Source organism: Passer montanus, unplaced genomic scaffold (genome assembly GCF_014805655.1).
Source record: "Passer montanus isolate IOZ18808 unplaced genomic scaffold, ASM1480565v1 scaffold35, whole genome shotgun sequence".
NCBI classification, from domain to species: domain Eukaryota; kingdom Metazoa; phylum Chordata; class Aves; order Passeriformes; family Passeridae; genus Passer; species Passer montanus.
The window spans coordinates 8,316,800-8,332,922 of record NW_024368263.1 but is presented as its reverse complement, the minus strand read 5'-3'; the positions used below and the strand labels follow the sequence as shown (position 1 = coordinate 8,332,922).

Here is a 16,123-nt window from a genome sequence, read left to right as displayed (position 1 = left end):
CCGTGGGGTGGGGATGAGGATGGGGAATCTCCCTGTTGGCATTGCCCAAGGGAGATTTAGGGGCTAGGTGCTCCTGAACCCCTTTCCACCCCACTCCTGGAACCTGTGGGATGGAAGGAGGTCCCTTCCACCTGAGTCCTGCGGGATGGAGGGCGGTGGGATCCTCCAGGGAAGCTGGAGCTGGCTCCTGACACACCCTGGCCCCCCAGGCCCCTGATCAAGCTGCACATCATCTGGAAGAAGGACGGGGTGCCCGTGTCCAGCGGGATCAGCGACTACAGCCGCCGGCTGACCATCCTGCACCCCTCCCTGAGCGACAGCGGCTTCTACGAGTGCGAGGCTGTGCTGCGCAGCAGCAGCGTCCCCGCCGTCACTGCCGGCGCCTTCCTGTCCGTGCTGGGTGAGCTCCTGTCCATTGGCACCTCCCCGTGTCTGTGCTGGGTTATCTCCTGCCCGTGGGCACCTCCCTGTGCCCATGCTGGGTGAGCTCCTGCCCATGCTGAGTTATCTCCTGCCCGTGGGCACCTCCTTGTCCATGCTGGGTGAGCTCCTGCCCATGCTGGGTGAGCTCCTGCCCATGCTGAGTTATCTCCTGTCCACTGGCACCTCCCTGTCCCTGCTGGGTGAGCTCCTGCCCACGAGCAGCCCAGACCACACACGCCATGAGCCGAGGTGGGCTCAGCCCCGGGGCAGGGCTGGGAGGTGACAGGAGGGACACTGCTCAGCCCAAGGGGAGAGGCTCTGCCCCCGTTCCTATTCCCTGGCTCCCTCGGCAGAGCCCCCGCAGTTCGTCAGGGAGCCGCAGAGACACATCACGGCCGAGATGGAGAAGGTGGTGGCCATCCCCTGCCAAGCCAAGGGTGAGCTGCCCCCGGCGCCCTCCGTGCGCCGCCGCCAGGCCGTGCCTGACGTGGCTGTACCCGTGCAGGTGTCCCCCCTCCCGAGATGGCCTGGTACAAGGATGCCGCCCTCCTGCAGCTGGAGAAGCTGTCCCGCTTCCAGCTGCTGGAGGACGGCAGCCTGCAGATCAGCGGGCTGCTCCCCGACGACACCGGAATGTTCCAGTGCTTCGCCCGCAACGCGGCCGGCGAGGTGCAGACCACCACGTACCTGGCAGTGACCAGTAGGTGCCACCCCCCTTGCCCCGGGGGTGCCCTGTCTGGGTGGTGGGCGTCCCGACGACACCGGAATGTTCCAGTGCTTCGCCCGCAACGCGGCTGGCGAGGTGCAGACCACCACGTACCTGGCCGTGACCAGTAGGTGCCACCCCCTTGCCCTGGGGGTGCCCTGTCTGGGTGGTGGGTGGGATGTGCCCCTGGATGGGTCCCACAGGGAGCCCAGGAAACTCTTCTGGGTCAGGTCCGAGCTGGGCACAGGGAGGGAATTCAGGGTGGGCTGTGCACCTCTGTGCCCCGCAGGCATCGCCCCCAACATCACGCGGGGTCCCCAGGACAGCACGGTGATCGACGGCATGGCTGTCATCCTCAACTGCGAGACCTCCGGGGCGCCACGCCCGGCCATCACCTGGCAGAAAGGTAAAGGGCCGGGGGCGAGCCCGTCCTCGCTGCCCTGGGGCTCGCTGCCACCTCGGCGGTGGCCGTGGCAGTGACGGGGCCCTGCCGTGTCCCCAGGGGAGCGGATCCTGGCCAGCGGCTCCGTGCAGCTGCCGCGCTTCACCCTGCTGGAGTCGGGCAGCCTGCTGGTGAGCCCCGCGCACCTGCCCGACGCTGGCACCTACACCTGCCTGGCCACCAACTCCCGCGGCGTGGACGAGGCCTCTGCAGACCTGGTGGTCTGGGGTAAGGGGTTCACGGCGGCCAGGGAAGGGGGGGACCCTGCCCAGAGCTCTCCGGGGATGGGCGCTGGGTTTTGTGGGTGCAAACGGGGGCTGTCCCTGCCGGTGCCACCCCCGCAGTGCTGGTGGGTCATTGTGTCCCCCCACAGCAAGGACACGTATCACAGACCCGCCGCAGGACCAGAGTGTCATCAAGGGCACCAAGGCTGTCATGAGCTGCGGGGTCACCCACGACCCCAGCGTGGACATCAGGTGAGTGAGAGGCTTGGGGAGTCCCGGCACCCCCGCGCTGCCCACCTTGCTGCTGTCACTGCTGTCCTGGGGAGGGAGATGGGGGTCCCTTCCTCCGCCCTGTGCTGGTGGTCCTGCAGTGCCACCTGGTGCCCTGTGACAGCGAGCCCCGGTCCCCTCTGCTCGCTGGGGGCTGCGGGGCACCAGCACACCTGGCTCCCCTGGCCCAGGTACGTCTGGGAGAAGGACGGGGCACCGCTGGGCCCCGAGAGCGGCCCCCGGGTGCGCCTGGACGAGGTGGGCACCCTGCACATCTCCCAGACCTGGTCGGGTGACATCGGCACCTACACCTGCAAGGTGATCTCGGCCGGGGGCAACGACTCGCGCAGCGCCCACCTCCGTGTCCGGTGAGCCCCCCCTCATCCTGCCAGCACCCCGCGTGGGGCTGTGCCCCTCCCTCCATCCCTCCCTGACCCCCCTGTCCAGGCAGCTCCCCCACGCCCCCGAGAGCCCCGTGGCCGCCCTGAGCCCGCAGGAGAAACGGGCCATCAACCTCACCTGGGCCAAGCCCTTCGACGGCAACAGCCCCCTGCTCCGCTACGTCGTGGAGGTGTCCGAGAACAGTAAGGGGCTGCTGCCACCCCCCTGGCACCGCTGGCACTGGGACAAGTCCCCAGCGTCACCCTGCTGCAGGGGACGCTGCTTGGCGAGCCTGGGACTGGTCAGCCAGGCAGGGACCCCAGTGCTCTGCAGGCCAGGTCCCCACCCTGCTGTCCCCTCTTCCCCCAGACGCGCCCTGGACCGTGCTGCTGGCCAGCGTGGACCCCGAGGTGACATCGGTGACAGTGCGGGGCTTGGTGCCCGCCCGCTCCTACCAGTTCCGCCTGTGCGCTGTGAATGACGTGGGCAGGGGACAGTTCAGCAAGGACACGGAGAGGTGGGTCCCGGCCGGGGGTCCTGGGGGGGCTGGTGACCCCGGCTGCTCACCCTGCCCTGTCCCTGCAGGGTGTCCCTGCCCGAGGAGCCGCCCTCTGCGCCCCCCCAGAACGTCATCGCCAGCGGCCGCACCAACCAGTCCATCATGATCCAGTGGCAGCCGCCCCCCGAGAGCCACCAGAACGGGGTCCTCAAGGGCTACATCATCCGGTAGGTGCCCGTGGGGGTTCCCAGGGGTCCAAACCTGGCGCTGGTGGGGACAGTGGCAGCTCTGATGGCTCCTGGTGCCCAGGTACTGCCTGGCCGGGCTGCCCGTGGGGTACCAGTTCAAGAACATCACCAACGCCGAGGTCAACAACCTCCTCCTGGAGGACCTCATCATCTGGACCAACTACGAGATCGAGGTGGCTGCCTACAACAGCGCTGGCCTGGGCGTCTACAGCATGAAGGTGACAGAGTGGACCCTGCAGGGAGGTAGGCAGGGACGATCGGGGGTGGGCAGGGGCTTGGTGGGCACCCCAACAGCAAGAGGTGCCATTGGGGTGGTGGGACGGGGGGCAGGAGGGTGGGTGTGCAGGTCCCGGGGGACTGGGATGTGCTGGGCAGGATGACCCGGGGCTGGCACCCAGCTGATGGAGGGGACCTCGTGGAGCTGTCCCTGTGAGCTGTCCCTTCATCCTGGCAGTGCCCACGGTGCCTCCAGGGAATGTGCAGGCCGAGGCCACCAACTCCACCACCATCCGCTTCACCTGGAACCCCCCCAGCCCCCAGTTCATCAACGGCATCAACCAGGGCTACAAGGTGAGGGTGATTCCCAAAACCAGCACAGCCTGTGGGGAAGACTTGGTCAGCCTTCACAAACTGTCTTGGCTCCTCCTCGTCAAAATCCGGGATTTTAATTGGCTCTCTCCTGACTGTTAAAATAATATTTACTGTTATTTAACACTTGCATGGGCTCGGAGTCTCCCATGCTCTGTAATTAATTCCAAATTGCAATTAATTCAAATTTACGTTAATGAAATTGAATTAAAACATTAAACTTGTGTTTTAATCCACTCAAAAGAAGTTCGGGAATTTAATTGCCACTGAATGAGATAACCAGCATGAGTAGGATATTTAACATTCTTATTAAACGCCACTTAGTATTTTTGATTAGTATTTTTAGGGCCTAATTAGTGTTTAATTAAGTTGCTAGAGGCTATCTTGCACAATACCAATTAAATGCCCAGCCATCCCTCCTGGATGCGGGCGAGGGGGGATCCCGTTATCGATGGAGTTAATCACAGCTCCGTAAACAGCTCTGGCACAGGCACCGGGTGCTCCCCGCACCGTTAATTGATCGTTAATCAAGGCCTAATTAATAAGAGGAGGCCTGAGATGGCGTCCGTGGCACTGGGAACCTTCACGGCGGCTCCTTTCCCCCGCAGCTCATCGCCTGGGAGCCGGAGCACGAGGACGAGGCCACGGTGGTGACGGTGCGGCCCAACTTCCAGGACAGCGTGCACGTGGGCTTCGTGCCGGGGCTGCGCAAGTTCGCCGAGTACTTCACCTCGGTGCTGTGCTTCACCACGCCCGGGGACGGCCCGCGCAGCGCCCCGCAGCTGGTGCGCACCCACGAGGACGGTACGGGCAGGATGCCAGCCCCCGGGATGCGCCCTGCCCGCCCCGGCTGCGTCCCAGGGGAGCCCCGGGGGTGCTGAGGGATCCTGCGTTTGGGTGCTGAGTCTGGGTGGTTTTGGGCAGTGCCTGGCCCCGTGGGGCACCTGAGCTTCAGTGACATCCTGGATACGTCCCTGAAGGTCAGCTGGCAGGAGCCGCTGGAGAAGAACGGAATCCTGACGGGTAAGGGAGCAGCAGCAGGAACTGGCTCCGTCATCGGTCCCTTTCCCACCCCACAGCACCTCCCCCTTTCCTGTCCCATTCCCACTCTGCAGCATTGTCCCCTGTGTCCCACCGCCACCCCGCTGTCACACTCACACGTCCTTTTCCTCCCCCACAGCATCTCCCCTTTGTCCTGTCCTCTTCCCACCCCGCAGCATCTCCCACCGGCCCTGTCCCACCCCTGTCCCCACGCAGCCCGTGGGGTGACACTGCAGGGGTGACACTGCAGGGGTGCATTCCAGGGTACCGCATCTCGTGGGAGGAGTACAACCGCACCAACACGCGGGTGACACACTACCTGCCCAACGTCACCCTGGAGTACCGCGTCACCGGCCTCACCGCCCTCACCACCTACACCATCGAGGTGGCCGCCATGACCTCCAAGGGACAGGGACAGGTCTCCTCCTCCACCATCTCCTCAGGGGTCCCCCCAGGTGAGCACCGTGGTGCTGGGGGTGCGGCAGGGCTGTGCGGGGTGCTGGGGGCAAGCGGCCGGTGCCACCCACCCTGCCCTGTCCCCACAGAGCTCCCCGGTGCCCCCACCAACCTGGGCATCTCCAACATCGGCCCCCGCTCCGTCACCATCCAGTTTCGCCCGGGTTACGATGGCAAAACCTCCATCTCCCGCTGGCAGGTGGAGGCACAGGTACAGGGTGGCTCGGGAAGGGTGTCAGGGGGTGTTTGGGGACAGCTCACGCCCCTGACCCCACTGCCATCCCACAGGTGGGCCAGAACGGCGAGGCTGGCCAGTGGGGGCTCGTGCACCAGCTGGCCAACGAGCCCGACACCCGCTCCATGGAGGTGCCCAACCTGAAGCCCTACACCTACTACAGGTGAGTGCCAGGCTGGTACCCCGGTGCCATCCCTGGGTCCCCCACTGTGACCGCCCCCCCCCCTCATTGTCCTCCCCAGGGGACTGGAGCCCTCTTGGCCCATGCCGTGACCCCCCTCTCCTCTCCTCTCTCAGTTTCCGCATGAGGCAGGTGAACATCGTGGGCACCAGCCCCCCCAGCCTGCCCTCCCGCAGGATCCAGACCCTGCAGGCCCCCCCGGACGTGGCCCCTGCCAACGTCACCCTGAGGACAGCCAGCGAGACCAGCCTGTGGCTGCGCTGGATGGTGAGGGGGTCAGGGTGATGTGCCTGCACGGCTGCAGGGGGATGCAGCGGGGGGGCTGTGGGACACCAGGAGTGACAGTGCGTGTCCCTGGCAGCCCCTCCTGGAGCAGGAGTACAACGGGAGCCCCGACTCGGTGGGGTACAGGATCCGGTACGCGCGGGCGGACGGGCGGGGGCAGCCGGCGCTCCAGGTGATCCGAGACCGCGTGGAGCGGGAGTTCACCATCGAGGACCTGCAGGAGTGGACCGAGTACCGCGTGCAGGTCCAGGCCTTCAACGCCATCGGCTCCGGGCCCTGGAGCCCCCCGGTGCTGGGACGCACCCGGGAGTCAGGTACCGCTGCCCACCGGGCACTGGGCACCCAGCTCGGCCAGCCCGGCCACTGACCCTCTCTGTTGGCCCCCTCCAGTCCCCTCCTCCGGCCCCAGCAATGTGTCAGCAGTGGCCACCTCCTCCAGCAGCCTCCTGGTCCGATGGAGCGACATTCCCGAGGCTGACTGCAACGGGCTCATCCTGGGCTACAAGGTGAGCTCCTGCCCGTGCCCTGCCCCTGGGCAGCACAGCCTTCCCTGGGGCAATCACCCTGCAGGCTGTGGGGGCCCCGGCTGTGCCATCCCCAGCAGCTGGTGGCCCAGCTGTGTCTCACCCGGGCCGTGTCTCACCCTGGCCATGTCACATGGGCTGTGTCACACACAGGCTGTCTCACACGGGCTGTGTCACACACTGGCCGTGTCTCACACTGGCCGTGTCACACGGGCTGTGTCACACACGGGCTGTCTCACACAGGCTGTCTCACACGGGCTGTGTCACACACGGGCTGTGTTGCAGGTGCTGTACAAGGAGAAGGGCTCGGAGGCACGTGCCCGGTTCTGGCTGGCAGAGGGCAATGCCTCCCGCAGTGCCCAGCTCACCGGGCTGGCCAAGTACACCCTGTACGAGATCCGGGTGCTGGCCTTCACCAGGATGGGCGATGGTGTCCCCAGCCGGCCTGCTGTCCTCGAGAGGACGCTGGATGATGGTGGGTGACAGCACCTGGGTGGGCTGGCTGATTAATCCCATCCTTTCCTTGGGTGATTAATCCCGTCCTATCCCTGGGTTATTAATCCTGTCCTGTCCCTAGGTGATTAATCCTGTCCTATCCCTGTTCTCTGGGGCGACCCCTGTCCCCCTGCCCAGGGCTCCCAGGGGATGGAATCTTTTCCCCACTCCCCAGTGACTCCAATCTCTCCCCCCGCAGTGCCCGGGCCCCCCGTGGGGCTCCTCTTTCCTGAAGTGAGGACCACCTTGGTGCGGCTCATCTGGCAGCCGCCGGCAGCCCCCAACGGCGTCATCCTGGGTAGGTGGGGAGCAGCCGGGGTGAGCCGCACTGGGATGCTCTGCAGAGGGGTGCAGAGGTCCTGTGGGAGCAGGGATTGTCACAGACCAGCTCTGGGCCCCTGGGAGCCCTCAGGGGTGAAGCTCCCTGCTCGGATGTCGGTGCCGGGCTGGGTGTGAGCTCCCCCGTGAACAGGCTGGGATGGAGGGGGGCACGGGGAGGGGCCCAGGCTGGTGTCCCCTCCCCAGCGCCACCACCGCGCTCCCTCCCCGCAGCCTACCAGGTCAGCCACCGCCTGAACACCTCGGCCGTGCCCGCGGCCGCCGTGGAGGTGCTGGAGGCCAGCGCCCGGCAGTTCACGGCCACCGGCCTGCAGCCCGAGGCCACCTACCTGTTCCGTGTCACCGCGCAGACCCGCAAGGGCTGGGGCGAGCCGGCCGAAGCCCTGGTGGTCACCACCGAGAAGAGAGGTAAGGATGGGGGGCGCGGCCGGCGGCGGGGCCCGGCGGTGCCCCCGCAGCGCTCCCAGCCCCTCGCCTCCCCCAGCCCGGCCGCAGCCCCCCGGGAAGCCGCTGGCGCAGCAGGAGGAGGTGCGGGCGCGGAGCGTGCTGCTCTCCTGGGAGCCGGGCAGCGACGGCCTCTCCCCCGTGCGCTACTACACCGTGCAGAGCCGCGAGCTGCCCGACGGCCCCTGGGCTCTGCACTCCGCCCCCGTCAGCCACAACGCCACCGCCTTCGTGGTGGACAGGTGAGGGGCTGGGGACGCGGTGGGTGGTGATGTTTCCCTGTGCCTCAGTTTCCCCATCTCGTGAGAAGCGCTGGTACGAGGCTGGGGAGCGGTGGCTGGGGGGTGACCCACTGGCTGCCCCATCCCGCTCTGCTCCCTGCAGGCTGAAACCCTTCACCTCCTACAAGTTCCGTGTGAAGGCCACGAACGACATCGGGGACAGCGAGTACAGCGAGGAGTCGGAGTCCCTCACCACCCTGCAGGCGGGTCAGCACCTCCCGGGGCAGGGACAGCGGGCACCCCGTGCCCAGGGGAGCTCCTCATTGCCCTGGGCATCTCCGGAGCCTCACCAGCCTCTTCTCCCCCACAGCCCCCGAGGAGGCTCCCACCATCCTCTCCATCACCCCCCTCACCACCACGTCGGTGCTCATCCGCTGGCAGGTACCGTCCCCTCTGCGCTGCCCGGGGAGGGGACACTGAGGCACACCAGGGTGCCAGGGAGCCCTGGGCCAGAGCAGCCTCTCAGTGCCTTCCCTCCGTGCCCCACAGCCCCCGGCTGAGGACAAGATCAACGGGATCCTGCTGGGGTTCCGGCTGCGGTACCGGGAGCTGCAGCACGACAGCCTGCGGGGCTTCGCCCTGCGCGGCGCCAGCTGGGCCGAGCTCACCCGTGAGTGCCCCGGGACAGGCTGGGGTGACCCAGGGGTGGCTGGGGGGATCTGAGCAGTGCAGCAGCCACAGCATCTCCCGTGTACCAGGGTCAGGCTGTGCCCTGCCCCCTGGAGCTGTCACCTGTTTCCCTGTGCCACCAGGCCTGTGGTCTCTAATGTCCTTTTGTGTTGTCACTGGCTCTGTCCTGCTGCGTCCACAAATCTGGACCTCACAGGGGTGTCTGCACCTAACACTGTGTGACATCCTGCTGCTGTCCTCAGCCTCCACAGGCAACAGGGCCACAACCACTCTGGTGGCAGCAGGGACACGAGTGACAAGGGCAGAGCCCAAGGCAGGGCCTGGCCCTGTCCTCTGCGGTGACCCCAGTGTGCAGACCTGGCTGGTGGCACTCAGGGGATGGGGCTGGGAATGGGAAGGCTCCTCAGTGCTGTGACAGCCCTGTTGGCACCTGGGGGTGCCAGGGCCCTTTCAGGGGAGCCCTGGCCTGCGGTGGGGTGGGGGCTGTGTGGGGGTGGGGGCTCAGAGGCAGGAGCCCCCCCTGCCCTGCACTAACCCCCCCTGCTCTCCTGCCCAGCCGTCTATGCCGTGCACAACCTCAGCGAGGTGTCCCTCACCCAGTACGAGCTGGACAGTAAGTCACCACCCCGTGTCCCCCACCTCCCTCTGTGTGTCCCCCCCGCCACCCCTGTGTGTCCCTGCACTGCAGGGCCAGCTGGAACCCCTCTTCCCCTTGGGGACACCCCCTTCTTCCCAACAAGGTGGGCTCTGCCAGGTCCCCCGGGGGTAGCGGGGCTGCCCCGTCCTGGGCAGGGTCCCACTCGTGCTTTGTCCCCCAGACCTGAGCAAGCACCGGCGCTATGAGATCCGGATGAGCGTCTACAATGCCGTGGGCGAGGGTCCCCCCAGCCCCCCCCAGGAGGTGTTCGTGGGGGAAGCGGGTGAGTCCTGCCAGGGCTGCCTCTCTTGGGGGCTGTCCTGGGACCCCGCATGCCCGCATCAGTGCAGTGACACCGTGCCCTCCCTCGGCACAGTGCCCACCGGAGCGCCCCAGAACGTGGCTGTGCAGGCGGCCACGGCCACGCAGCTGGATGTCACCTGGGAGCCACCCCCTGTCGAGAGCCAGAACGGCGACATACAGGGCTACAAGGTACCTCCTGTCCCCTGCGGGCTGGCACCCGGGGGGGCACGGGGTGGGTGGCACTGGGGGTGCTGTGCGTGATTTCGGGGAAGGGGTTCTGGGAGGATGCTGTGGCCCCGAGGAGATGCCGGGTGTCCCTTCCCGGTGCCGAGCGGCGGCGGGGCAGCAGATGGCGCCGTCGGCCCTGGAATGCCACCGGGATGGGTCGGGATGGAGCCGGGATGTATCAGGATGCAGCCAGGACGCACCGGGATAGAGCAGGGATGTGTTTGGATGGAGCTGGGATGTGTCGGGATGGAGTTGAGATGTGTCAGGATGTGTCGGGATGGAGCTGGGATGTGCCGGGATGGAGTTGAGATGTATCAGGATGTGCCGGGATGGAGCTGGGATGTGCCGGGATGGATCTGAGATGTATCAGGATGGAGCTGGGATGTGTCGGGATAGAGTCAGGATATGTTGGGATGGAGCTGGGATGTGCCGGGATGCAGCTGGGATGTGTCGGGATGGAGCCGGGATGTGTCGGGATAGAGCTGGGATGTGTCGGGACGGAGCTGGGATGTGCCGGGATGGAGCCGGGATGTATCAGGATGGAGCTGGGATGTGTCGGGATAGAGCTGGGGTGTGTTGGGATGCAGCTGGGATGTGCCAGGATGTGTCGGGATGCAGCCCGGGTGCAGGTGGGGTGCATTAGGATGCAGCCGCGGTACCCAGCCCATGCTCCAGACACCTCCTGGTCCCCGTCCATTGTGATTCCCCCTGCTTGCCCTCATCCCATGGGAATAGGCACGGCTCGAAGGTGACCTCAGCACGCCCTGGTGACGCCAGCCGTGCCTGACGCCCAGCACAGCCCGGAGCCCTCCTGGCGGAGAGGCTCTTCCGTTCCTTTGGGCGCACTTGGAGCCACCAGGCTGGGACAGGGACTCGGGAGCCCGGGCAGGGACATTGGAGGGCTCAGGGAGGTGAGCTGGGTCGGACCCGCGCCTCAGCCAGCTCCCCACGGCCCCTCCCGCAGATCCACTTCTGGGAGGAGCAGCGGCCGAACCAGAGCGCGAGGGTCAAGACCCTTTTCCTGCCCGAGGGCGGCGTGAAGCTGAAGAACCTGACGGGCTACACCTCCTACTGGGTCAGCGTGGCCGCCTTCAACGCCGCGGGGGACGGGCCCCGCAGTGCCCCCGTGAAGGCACGGACACAGCAGGCAGGTGGGGCCCGTGGCACGGCTCCCTCAGTGCCCCCTGGGCTCCCTGGGAGGTGTCTCCATGGTCCAGCTCCAGGGATTCATGCTGCAGTCCCGAGCAGAACATCCCTGGGCTCACCCCAGCGGGTTTGTGGGGTGGGGGCACACGGAGGTGAATGTTTGAGGAGGATGAAGGTTTTGGGGGGACACAAGGAGACTCGTTCCCTTTCAAAGTGGAATCTTTGCTGCAGCAGGGATGGGGCCCGGGAGGTGTGAGTTGATCAATCAGCATCAGGGAGGCAGGGAGAGGGGCTGGCTGGTGCTGGGGGTGTCCCCTGGAGCGCTGAGCTGGCCCTGTCACCCTGTCCCCTGGCAGCCCCCAGCGCTCCCGGCTCCATCCGCTTCAGCGAGCTGACCACCACGTCGGTGAACGTGTCCTGGGAGCCCCCAGCGCTGCCCAACGGCGTCCTCGAGGGCTACAGGCTGGTCTACGAGCCCTGCACGCCCGTGGATGGTGAGGCCGCGGCCGGGGGCGGCGGGCAGGGCTCGGGGGCACGCGGCTCAGCCTCTGTCCCCGCAGGCGTGAGCAAGATCGTCACGGTGGACGTGAAGGGGAGCAGCCCGCTGTGGATGAAGGTCAAGGACCTGGCCGAGGGCGTCACGTACCGCTTCCGAATCCGGGCCAAAACCTTCGCCTACGGGCCGGACGTGGAGGCCAACATCACCACGGGGCCCGGGGAAGGTACGGGGGACACGTGGGGACACACAGGGTGGGGCAGGAGATGGGGTGGGGGCTGGCCCGGCTCTGGGCCAGTTTGTACCCCTGCCCCCAGCTGTGCTCTGGTCCCCAGGTGCCCCCGGCCCCCCTGGAGAGCCCTTCATCTCCCGCTATGGCTCGGCCATCACCATCCACTGGTCCAGTGGGGACCCCGGCCAGGGGCCCATCACCAGATACGTCATCGAGGCCCGGCCCTCAGGTACCACTGCTGCCTCTGCTCTGTCCCCACCTCGGGTCAGGAGGGGGGAAACTGAGGCAGGGAGTGCTGAGTGGGTTGGGCGACAGGACCCAGTGTTTGGGGAGTGTCCATGAGGAAAGTGCTGATGGTGAGGGCAGCGCCTGCAGGGCCAGGAGGGAGGGACAGCACCCCTTGCCCTGGGTGTCCTGCAGAGCCAGCCCTAAAATCCCAGCCCCGTTGTCTCTTCCAGATGAGGGGCTCTGGGACATCCTCATCAAAGACATCCCCAAGGAGGTGACCTCCTACACCTTCAGCATGGACATCCTCAAGCCAGGGGTCAGCTACGACTTCCGCGTCATTGCCGTGAACGACTACGGCTACGGGACCCCCAGCACCCCTTCCCCCTCCGTGTCAGGTGGGTTCCCAGGGCATTCTGCCCCCCTGTGCCACAGGGAGGGTCCTGCTGCTGCTCTGTTCTCGTGGCCATCACTGAACCCCACCCCTGGCTCCTTCAGAGCCCCGGTGCCACTGCCAGCACCCCCTTTCCAAACCCCCTGCAGCCCTCTCCCTTTCCGTGGATCCAGGCCTCACAAAGCTCCCCAAGCGACCCTGTGCTCTGCAGAGGGCTGTCCCCCTGTCCCTGTCCCCCTCTGACCCTCCCTGCTGTGCCCCAGCCCAGAAAACCAACCCGTTCTATGAGGAGTGGTGGTTCCTGGTGGTCATTGCCCTGGTGGGGCTCATCTTCATCCTCCTCCTCGTTTTCGTGCTCATCATCCGCGGGCAGAGCAAGAAGTACTCCAAGAAGTCGGACTCAGGTGAGCGAGGGAGTGTGGTGGGTGGTGACAGGACCCTCCTGCTCCCGTGGGAGCCTCCTGGGGGTCTCTCCCTGCCTTTGGGGTCTGTGTGGAGGGGTGGGAGCCTCCCCTCCTGCCCGCCTTGGGACCAACGCCTGCAGAGCCCCAGTGCCACCCCATAACGGTGCTGTGGCTCCCCAGGGAGCACTGGGAGCTCGGGATGGAATGAAGGGCTTGTCCCCCAGACAGCTGCGGAGGCAGGGCAGCCTGGGGGCTCGCAGAGGTCACTGGGATTAGCCAAACACAGCTCTGTTTTCTTAGCTCTGTCAAGGGCTCAAATTGTGGGGAAAATCCAGAGCTCCTCGTTAAGCAAACAGCTCGGAGTGGGGAGCTGGGGGCACTGGGGCAGGGCAGGGCTGGCCCCTCCTGGCTGTCCCCAGGCCCTGGTGACACCAGAACCAGCACAACCCCCCAGGGCCATCCCCAGCCCCCCTCACGGTGCTGTGCTGCCTGCGGAGGGGCTGGGGGAGGCTGAGCATCCCATCCCCCAGGGAACAGCTCCAAGGCGGCCGCCCTGAGCCACGGGGAGATGGTGAGCCTGGATGAGGGCAGCTTCCCCGCTCTGGAGCTCAACAACCGCCGCCTCTCCGTCAAGAATTCCTTCTGCAGGAAGAACGGCATCTACACCCGGTAGGGACCCCCGCCACAGCCCCCTCCCCGGGCAGGGGGAGCAGCTTTGTCCATCCCTGCTCTGTCACGGCGTGGGGAGGGCTGGGATCCCCGGGGGGGTGACCCTGATCTGCTCAGTGTCCCCCCAAAAGTCCTGACAGTGGATTTGGGTTCCTGGGAGGGGGTTGGCACGGCTGAGGGGTGTCCCTGAGCCGACCCTATGGATCCCTGGGGTTGTCCCCAAGTGGAGGGCACACACACTGACCACCCCCCTGCGTGTCCCCGAGGTCCCCACCCCGGCCCAGCCCCGGCAGCCTGCACTACTCGGACGAGGACGTGACCAAGTACAACGACCTGATCCCCGCCGAGAGCAGCAGCCTGACCGAGAAACCCTCCGAGGTCTCCGACTCCCAGGTGAGCCCCGGGGCCGCACAGGGAACAGGGACCCGGGGCGGGGTGGAAGGTGCTGGGAGCCCTCCCTGAGCATCCTGAGCGTTCCTGTGCCCGCCCCGAGGCCCTTGGGAGCTGCGCTGCTGCTCCCTCCCCTCCTGCTCTGCGGGCAGCAGCGTCCCCGTGCCTCGGTGCCACAGCGCCGGGGGACGCTGGCACAGCCCCGGCCCGTGTGCGGGATGTGGCACTGCGGGGGGCTCCCAGGGCTGCTGGGGACAGGGCACGGCAGGTCAGCGGGGCTGGGGGCTGTCCCGCTGCCCGGTCGCTGGTGGCAACGTCCGCGGCTCTGCCAACTCCACAAAATGCCACCTTTGTCTTGTCCCGGGGCCGCGGGCAGCTGTGGCCGGGCAGGAGCGTGGAGCCCCGGGAGGCCACGGGACAGTCACCCCCAGGATGGATGCTGAGGCTGACACCCAGGGAGAGGTCCTGTGGGTCCCCAGGGCTGTCCCCGAGCAGGAGGGGACCGTGCCCAGGGTGCCCCCCCGCCTCTGCCCGCGCCGGCTGTTTCCTTGGCAGATGCCGGCTCCTCTCGCTGCGGCCCGAGCGGGGCTCGAGTGGCTTTTGAGGAGCTGTGAAGAGCTGCGGGAGCTGGCGCTGGCGCGGGGCAGTTCCCACCGCCCTCAATGGGCCCTTTGTGCGCCGCCGGAGAAGCTGAATCCAATTACCGGCAGAGCCCAAAAACACCCTCCCCGCCAGCCCCGGGGCATCGCGGCCTCGGCAAGCGCAGGAACCTTTTGTATGAGGCTTTATTTTGTTTTAGCAAGAGGCAGAAACCCCCCAGTGATGCTGCAGCCGTCCCAGCCTTTAAATACTTTGGGATGTGTTCGCCAGCGTTCCCAAAAGAGCGCTGGGAAAGCACCAGGAAAGCACTGGAAATCACAGGAGTATTCAGGCTGGAAAAGAGCTCTGAGATCACTGAGCCCAAGCTGTGCCCCATCCCCACCTTGTCCCCAGCCCAGAGCTCTGAGTGCCACATCCAGCCCCTCCTTGGGCACTCCAAACCTCCCTGGGCAGCCCCTGCCAGTGCCAGGCCACCTTTTCCATGTGGAAATTCCTCCTGGTAGCCTGAACTCCCCTGGCACAGCTGGGTTCACTCTGTTTGGATGGCAACTAAAGGCATCTTTGCAAGGAGATCTTGGAAATCAGGATTCCATGGGATTTAAGGTTTCAGAAATCAGGATTTAGGAAATTGGAGCTCTTAGGCTGGACTGAGGTGGCGCGTGCCCCTGCAGGGCCTGTGACAGGCAGAGTGGGGCAGGGCTGGGGGACAGCCCGGGCTCAGAGCCCGGCAGTGCCACACCTTGTGCCCCCAGGACAGGGCACAGGCTGGTCCTGCTCTTCTGCCTGCAGCCTGAATGCCTTTTACTTAAATTGGAACCATTCCCTCTCATGGGGCCGTTCTCTGCTCCCACTGCAGGCAGCAGAGCCCGACCCCACTGAATTTTGGGGCTGCTGGGAGCTGTCCCCACCTCACCACCTTTCCCCATCCTGTTTTTCAGGGCAGTGACAGCGAGTACGAGGTGGACCCCGGGCACCAGAAGGCGCATTCCTTTGTCAACCACTACATCAGCGACCCCACCTACTACAACTCCTGGCGGCGGCAGCAGAAGGGCATCTCCCGGGCGCAGGCCTACAGCTACACCGAGAGCGACTCGGGCGAGCCCGACCACACCCCCCTCTCCAACAGCACCTCCACGCAGCAGGGCAGCCTGTTCCGCCCCAAAGCCAGCAGGACTCCCACCCCCCAGACCCCCGGCAACGCCCCCAGCAGCCAGCCCGGGACCCTGTACCGCCCGCCCAGCAGCCTGGCCCCCGGCTCCAGAGCCCCCATCGCTGGCTTTTCCTCCTTCGTTTGATATTTAAACAGAAGAAAAAAAAAAAAAAACCAAACCCAAACCAACAAAACAGGAGAAGAAATTAGGAAAAAAGAAAAAAAAAAGAAATTAAAGAAAAGCCCCAAGAAATTAAGAGAAAAGGAAAAAGCAGCGAGGGGAGAAGAGGAGGAGCAGCCCCAGGCTCCAGGGCTTTCCTGCTGGGTGCCAAGCGCCGTCCCTGGGGCTGGGGAGCACACCCAGGTCCGGAAAAAAGCCACAGCCTCTGTGGCACGGTGTGGCACGGACTCCTCGGACGAGGTGGGGCGGGGGGCTCAGGGTGTGCCCACATCGCCCTTGGCACCCTTGGGGGCTGCCCCGGACCTGCTGCTGGACTCCAGCGGGTGCTGGGGGCTGGGGAGGGGCTCCTGCCGTGCCAAAGCCCAGCCCCCCAACT

The 16,123-nt window shown here is 66.0% G+C and overlaps 1 protein-coding gene across 2 annotated transcripts in view; it reads left to right on the top strand.

The window, feature by feature from the left end:
* SDK2 (sidekick cell adhesion molecule 2) overlaps positions 1-15,730 on the top strand; it is a 46,001-nt gene extending 30,271 nt beyond the window's left edge. The window contains exons 7-45 of one of the 2 annotated variants that reach the window (XM_039716465.1): positions 210-400; positions 777-860; positions 929-1,123; positions 1,419-1,535; positions 1,632-1,799; positions 1,945-2,047; positions 2,257-2,433; positions 2,513-2,649; positions 2,816-2,963; positions 3,032-3,172; positions 3,255-3,436; positions 3,648-3,763; positions 4,390-4,585; positions 4,706-4,804; positions 5,086-5,277; positions 5,368-5,489; positions 5,567-5,676; positions 5,811-5,961; positions 6,056-6,293; positions 6,370-6,485; positions 6,789-6,978; positions 7,198-7,296; positions 7,551-7,745; positions 7,822-8,023; positions 8,166-8,269; positions 8,373-8,443; positions 8,552-8,672; positions 9,249-9,305; positions 9,511-9,612; positions 9,706-9,821; positions 10,825-11,011; positions 11,363-11,500; positions 11,567-11,728; positions 11,838-11,963; positions 12,193-12,357; positions 12,617-12,757; positions 13,288-13,426; positions 13,693-13,819; positions 15,355-15,730. In XM_039716465.1, the coding sequence (XP_039572399.1) occupies positions 210-400; positions 777-860; positions 929-1,123; positions 1,419-1,535; positions 1,632-1,799; positions 1,945-2,047; positions 2,257-2,433; positions 2,513-2,649; positions 2,816-2,963; positions 3,032-3,172; positions 3,255-3,436; positions 3,648-3,763; positions 4,390-4,585; positions 4,706-4,804; positions 5,086-5,277; positions 5,368-5,489; positions 5,567-5,676; positions 5,811-5,961; positions 6,056-6,293; positions 6,370-6,485; positions 6,789-6,978; positions 7,198-7,296; positions 7,551-7,745; positions 7,822-8,023; positions 8,166-8,269; positions 8,373-8,443; positions 8,552-8,672; positions 9,249-9,305; positions 9,511-9,612; positions 9,706-9,821; positions 10,825-11,011; positions 11,363-11,500; positions 11,567-11,728; positions 11,838-11,963; positions 12,193-12,357; positions 12,617-12,757; positions 13,288-13,426; positions 13,693-13,819; positions 15,355-15,711 (5,782 nt within the window). In that variant the 3' untranslated portion in view covers positions 15,712-15,730. Of the gene's footprint in view, positions 1-209; positions 401-776; positions 861-928; positions 1,124-1,182; positions 1,257-1,418; positions 1,536-1,631; positions 1,800-1,944; positions 2,048-2,256; positions 2,434-2,512; positions 2,650-2,815; positions 2,964-3,031; positions 3,173-3,254; positions 3,437-3,647; positions 3,764-4,389; positions 4,586-4,705; positions 4,805-5,085; positions 5,278-5,367; positions 5,490-5,566; positions 5,677-5,810; positions 5,962-6,055; positions 6,294-6,369; positions 6,486-6,788; positions 6,979-7,197; positions 7,297-7,550; positions 7,746-7,821; positions 8,024-8,165; positions 8,270-8,372; positions 8,444-8,551; positions 8,673-9,248; positions 9,306-9,510; positions 9,613-9,705; positions 9,822-10,824; positions 11,012-11,362; positions 11,501-11,566; positions 11,729-11,837; positions 11,964-12,192; positions 12,358-12,616; positions 12,758-13,287; positions 13,427-13,692; positions 13,820-15,354 lie in introns of those variants that run through there. The other variant, XM_039716466.1, reaches the window with a different exon arrangement.
* The last annotated feature ends 393 nt before the right edge of the window (positions 15,731-16,123 follow it).